This window comes from Tarenaya hassleriana, unplaced genomic scaffold (genome assembly GCF_000463585.1).
Source record: "Tarenaya hassleriana unplaced genomic scaffold, ASM46358v1 Cleome20, whole genome shotgun sequence".
NCBI classification, from domain to species: Eukaryota; Viridiplantae; Streptophyta; class Magnoliopsida; order Brassicales; family Cleomaceae; genus Tarenaya; species Tarenaya hassleriana.
The window spans coordinates 2,151,129-2,156,795 of record NW_010965373.1 but is presented as its reverse complement, the minus strand read 5'-3'; the positions used below and the strand labels follow the sequence as shown (position 1 = coordinate 2,156,795).

Genomic DNA, 5,667 nt, shown 5'->3' with positions numbered 1-5,667 from the left:
AAAAAACCCCCGCCACGAAAATGGTGGCGGAGTGGTTGGCTCGGGCAGAGCCGCCATTGTGTCCCGAGGTTGTTCGGTACATGTTGGACGCGGATACGTACACATGGAGCATGAGGAAGAGTAAGGCGAATTGGTTTAGGGTTATGCGAATTTTGGCGTGGCCCGTGGGATTGGTGAAATGGTTGAATGACATACGAGGATGGAGGAATCCGGCGACGACAATTCTAGTTCACATCTTGTACTTAGTCCTTGTCTGGTACCCGGATTTGGTAGTCCCGACGGCGTTTTTATACGTGGTAATGATCGGGGTTTGGTATTACCGGTTTAGACCCAAGATACCGGCTGGTATGGATACTCGGTTATCTCAAGCCGAGATGGTAGACCCTGATGAACTAGACGAAGAGTTCGATACGATACCGAGTTCGCGACGGCCCGAGGTGATACGGGCGAGGTACGATCGGTTAAGGATCTTGGCGGTGAGAGTTCAAACGATCCTCGGCGATATCGCGGTCAAAGGGGAACGGATTCAAGCGTTGGTTAGTTGGAGGGATCCGAGGGCGACGAAATTGTTCATAGCGGTGTGTTTGGCGATCACGATAGTTCTATACGTGGTTCCGGCCAAAATGGTGGCCGTGGCATTAGGGTTTTACTACCTGAGGCATCCGATGTTCCGCCACTCGATGCCTCCGGCGAGTATCAATTTTTTCCGGCGGTTGCCGAGCTTGTCCGATCGGCTGATGTAGTGAAGAGACGAGGAAATGGAACAGAGACTTAAGCTAAATTCCCAAATAAGACAGGGTTTTGGAAGCAGCCGCCATGGTTTTTTAATCACTATTTGTTGCTATTTTTAATTGTTTTTTATTAATATAATTGTTTTTTTAGAAATGAAAAAACAATTAAATGAGATTGAGGCCGACTATCCAAGCTTTTTTGAAAAGAGAGTTGGGGTACTTGTCAGAGGCTTTTTTGACAAATTATGAAATTTTCAGTGAATTGAAATTTTGCTAACCCTTTTATTGCATTTAAATTTTTTTATTTATCTTGTATTATATGCTGAAGTTGGGTGGTGATTAACTAAACAAAACAAAAGTATCATTTTTTAAAAAAATGAGATCACCGCAATTAAACAAACAAAAGTTTAACTTACTATACTCAAAAGGGTTTAAAGAAAATCAAGACAAATAATCCATACAAAAGCGAATTTGAAGTAACTTGTTGCAAGAGTGGTTGAGCCTTCTTAAAACCAAACCCTAACTAAACCACAAATTTGCAAACTTTCTTGAATACCCACAAAAAAAAAAAAAGCTCTTGAAGCAAAGTGATGAAGCCAAAAAAAAAAAACACAAGCCCAGAAAATCCCCCTTGTTGATGAGAAGAAGAAGAACCATATGCTTTTTTTTATGAAATGTAATAAAAATAAATAATATGTACCAAAAGATTAAACTGGAACTGACTGTCCAGTGAGGGCATCATGAAGATGCAATGATCCATCTTTCATCAAGTTTAGGCTTAAGCTTTTGAATCTCTCTCTCGAGTACTGTCTCGATGCCTTTCTCCAGTCTGTTCCTGCTTTCATCATCGCCACGAATTCATCATAGTTTATTCTCCCGTCCTGAAAATCATCACACAATGTATATTCAGAAACGGAATTTTAGTTTATGAATCCCACATCGAAGAAATATGGGCTTCATTCTCTCGCAGGCTATATAAGGCTAAATATAGTTTTGGCTGGAGGAGGATCTGTGTAGAGTTTCGGATTGAACCTTGTCAGTGTCGACTTCACGCATTATGTCGTTTAGGACATTGTCGTCTGGTTCACCCGCATCGTCCGCTAAAGCTTCCCGTAATTCATCCATTTCAATGTGTCCGCTGTTGTCTTTGTCGAAGAACATAAACGCTTGTCTGAAATGCTCATCATTCTCCATCTTCTGCAAGTGAATAATCACTGCTACAAATTCTCCATAGTCCAAGAATCCATTCCCATTAACATCCGCCTGCGTAAAAATCACACAACTTTCAATCAAATCTTGTATCGGAGAGTCATAAACGTGAGACGGGTCACCGAGAAATTACCACTTCCATCAACATTTTGATCTCTGGCTCGCCCAGTTGTGAACCAACCTTGCGGAGTCCGGCTCTGAGTTCTGTGTAGGTTATTCTTCCGTCATTGTCATTATCCATGAGTGTAAACATGTCCCTGATCACTTCAACCTCTTGAATTGACAAATGCTCTGCAATTACCTGAAAGCATCAAAAGGGTGAGACAGATTACTGAACAGTCAACTGCCGGAATTTTCAGCTGAAAGGAGTTTCGATGCTTACTCTAAGTGCTTTCTTTTTGAATCTATTCATAACCGAGAACTGCTTCAATCTTGACCTCACGATATCTCCTAAAGGTACATTTGGAGCTTTCTTTGCATTCTGTATCCAAGGATGTTCTGAAATGGAGGAAATAGAAATGATCATTGACCCGAATAGGAGCAAACATCATTCTTAGAAGAAATCGAAAGAAAGCCGAGAGTTCTCGCCAGTAAGATCACGATGATCCTCCATCAACAGACTGGTAAACAACATATACAAATCTAATCTTGTTTGACGTCTTGTCACAAAATGAGTCAAGGACATTACCAAGAACTTGCTGGGCAGTCAAACGCTTGGTTGGATCCGGATCCAACATCTGCTTCACTAGACTCTTAGCACTCTCCGATATCTGCGGCCAAGGTTCTCTCTTGAAATCAAGCACTCCCCGCAAGATCGCAAGAGCAACGCCTTGTTCAGTTTCTGCAAATCAGAAAACCAATATCATAAGTTTATCTAAACGACATCAATCGCATAAACCTTCTAAGCAGATCGAAGAGCTGAAAATGCTGACCAGCCCAAAACGGAGGAACACCACAGAGCAAGATGTAAAGAATCACTCCGGCACTCCACACATCGACCTCCGGCCCGTAATTCCTCTTCAACACCTCAGGAGCCATGTAATAAGGACTTCCTACGATCTCCGTAAATCTCTCTCCTGTGTAATCCAAAAGAAGTTCACAAGCATATTCAGAGGAACATTAACATTTTGAAGACAAGGCACTTAACAACGTGATCTGATTATGACCGCGAACACACCATTGAATCCAGAGCAAGCATACAAGTAAAACTCTTGAATGGGCTCAGAATCAAAATCCCAGAAAGGGAAATGAAGATTACCAGGTTTGAAGAAGACAGAGAGCCCGAAATCAATGGCCTTAAGAGCCGAATTCTCCTTCTTATTAGCAAACAAGAAGTTCTCAGGCTTCAAATCTCTATGCATAACACCATTGGAGTGACACATCCTCACGACCTCAGCGATCGTCCTCGCGACGGCGGCCGCAGCACGTTCCGTGTAATGACCTCTCGCGACGATCCGATCGAAGAGCTCACCGCCTTCGCAGAGCTCCATCACCAGATGGACATTCTCGTTGTCCTCGTACGACGCCTTGAGCTTGACGACGTTTGGATGGTCTGGGAGCGTCGACATGATCGCGACCTCGCGTCGGACATCCTCGATGTCGATGGCTGTCCGAAGCTTCCGCTTGGAGATCGATTTGCAGGCGAGGGCTTCGCGGGACTCGCGGTCAGTACAGAGGTACGTGATCCCGAATTCGCCGCGACCGAGCTCGCGACCCAGGATGTACTTGTCGCTGATCTGGGTTCGGTTGCTCATCGGGATAACGTCCTTGAGGACACGAATTGTGGCATGAGTTCGAATCGGGTCGAATTCCGCAAACGGGTTTGGTTTCCGATCGCGATTGTTCTTCTTCTTCGGCTTCTGGGTCGGCTTCGAATCCTCGGGCTCGAGCCTCACGCACGCGTTACAGTTCCCCATGGCCGAGTCAAACTAAGTAGCAGAGGAAGAGGAAAAAGCGGAACACCACAGCGACGAAAAAAAAGAAGAAGATGGTTATCAGAATGAGAGCTTATCCCCTAGGGTTTCACAGACGGAGGCGGAGTGGAGATTTTACGGCGGCAGAGGAATGTTTTCCGGCGAGGTGGTGGTGGGAGAAAACGCGGGGTCAGCAGAAGAAAAGTTGGCGTTTCGAAAATTTCAATTTGACGATGCTAAAAAAAGTTTATTTTATAATAAAAAATTATATGAATGATTAATAAGAAATTGTTTCGGAGATAATCTATGCCCCATGGTCCATCTTTTTTGTTAATAATAATAAAAAAAATAAAAATAAAATCTTGCTTCATTTTAATCTATCTAGAAGGGAGGAATAGCATGCCGTGATAGTTCACATTGTAGAATGGTTAAAAAAATAGTAGTCGTTGATGAGATGATCCACGTGGCGAAATCAACGGCTGAGATGTTAAAAGAGGTATGTTTGTTGAAGTTGTTGACCAGTGAAGTGGATACGGTGACATTGTCAAAAAGTGTGACGTTGGTTTCAGTTGGTCTGCAACAAAACAATCTAAAAACATTGCGAATTATATTTAAATAAATAATAATAATAATAAAAGTTTGGAGAGTTTAATTTAACCTTTGAGTACACATTATATCCTCTTTTAATTCCTTTACTTCTTCACCAAGTATATAATATATTGCGTATTATAGAGCCTGATAAGTTTTATATTTTGTTTCATGACATTTTTCATTAAAAAAAAAAAGCATATATCTATCTTGTTTTTCATTTGTATATTTTGTTACTTTTATATTATCTCAATTTGGATCTATTTGAAAAATTATAATAAATTAATTTATAGTTAATGTATTCATATCTAATTAGTTATTATTTGTTTCTTTTTTATCCCATTCTTGAAACCATTGATATAAGTGTGTCTTGACTTTAATTCGACCAAAATTTTAAAAATATAATGATAATATTTTTTTTAAAAGTTGTGAATGTTTTACAATAAAACGATTCATTTTGTAAATGCTTCTAAAAATGACATGCATCAATATGACAATTTAAATAAAATTTGGGGGAAAAAAATTATAGTCTAATCAATTTAAATGGAAAATATATACCAAAAAAGATTTTAAAACAGAAAATAAATCTAAGATCCCAATATATTAAACATAAAATCTATTTTTCATTATTTTCCCTTACTTAGAAATTAGATATAGATAAAAAAAAACAATCTAGTACAATTATCCCTATAATTTTAATGTCGGCATGTCTCTCTTAGCATTTAAAGTATTAGTGAAAAGATTCGGTAAAGAAATTGGACTTCCAACGAAATGTAATTAATGGGAGACGAAATCGAAAAGAATTAGGTGTGGACTTTGTCAAAAGAAATTAAAAAACAAAATAGACATTTTAATAATAATACTAATAATGAAGATTCCATTATTGAAAGTCAAGAGGAGAAATCAACGGCGACAACTTTTCAGAAATTGAAATGAACTATTATGTTGTCGAATATTGATCTGAATCCTACCAAATAAACTGTCATCCATCATGATTTATCATTTAAATGACATTGATAACTCTAGGGCTACATGCTATTTATTTATTATACGCTATTGAATATCTATTTTATTAAGGTTTTTCTTAATTTTGAAGTAAATAGTATAAAAAAACGATGGGCCATGTTTATCTTAAATGCAACTTTTAACCTGGCATTTTGGTGATTGATTCGATTGGGACCATGTGTATATATATATATATATATATATTATTATCTGTGTTAGTA

General features: G+C 39.1%; 2 protein-coding genes across 2 annotated transcripts in view; one reads left to right on the top strand and one right to left on the bottom strand.

The window, feature by feature from the left end:
- Positions 1 to 982, top strand: part of LOC104813868 (protein QUIRKY-like) — a 3,643-nt gene extending 2,661 nt beyond the window's left edge. Inside the window, 1 exon segment of the mRNA XM_019202570.1 lies at positions 51 to 982. Within this exon segment, the coding sequence (XP_019058115.1) occupies positions 51 to 743 (693 nt within the window). The 3' untranslated portion in view covers positions 744 to 982.
- Positions 983 to 1,282: 300 nt separating this feature from the next.
- LOC104813866 (calcium-dependent protein kinase 10) lies at positions 1,283 to 4,085 on the bottom strand. The gene is made up of 7 exons (XM_010541651.1): positions 3,199 to 4,085; positions 2,873 to 3,016; positions 2,629 to 2,781; positions 2,323 to 2,438; positions 2,074 to 2,241; positions 1,764 to 1,994; positions 1,283 to 1,612 (listed from the first exon to the last, which is right to left on the bottom strand). The coding sequence occupies exons 1-7, from the start codon at positions 3,854 to 3,856 to the stop codon at positions 1,439 to 1,441; spliced, it is 1,644 nt and encodes a 547-aa protein (XP_010539953.1). The 5' UTR covers positions 3,857 to 4,085; the 3' UTR covers positions 1,283 to 1,438.
- Positions 4,086 to 5,667: the final 1,582 nt, after the last annotated feature.

Excerpts from the sequence above, each read along its gene's own strand:
- LOC104813866 (XM_010541651.1), bottom strand. The coding sequence starts at position 3,856 with ATGGGGAACTGTAACGCGTGCGTGAGGCTCGAGCCCGAGGATTCGAAG. Across the intron at positions 2,782-2,872 it reads TGTTCCTCCGTTTTGGGCTG|AAACTGAACAAGGCGTTGCT; the intron begins GTCAGCATTTTC and ends TCTGATTTGCAG. Across the intron at positions 2,242-2,322 it reads TCAAAAAGAAAGCACTTAGA|GTAATTGCAGAGCATTTGTC; the intron begins GTAAGCATCGAA and ends TGATGCTTTCAG.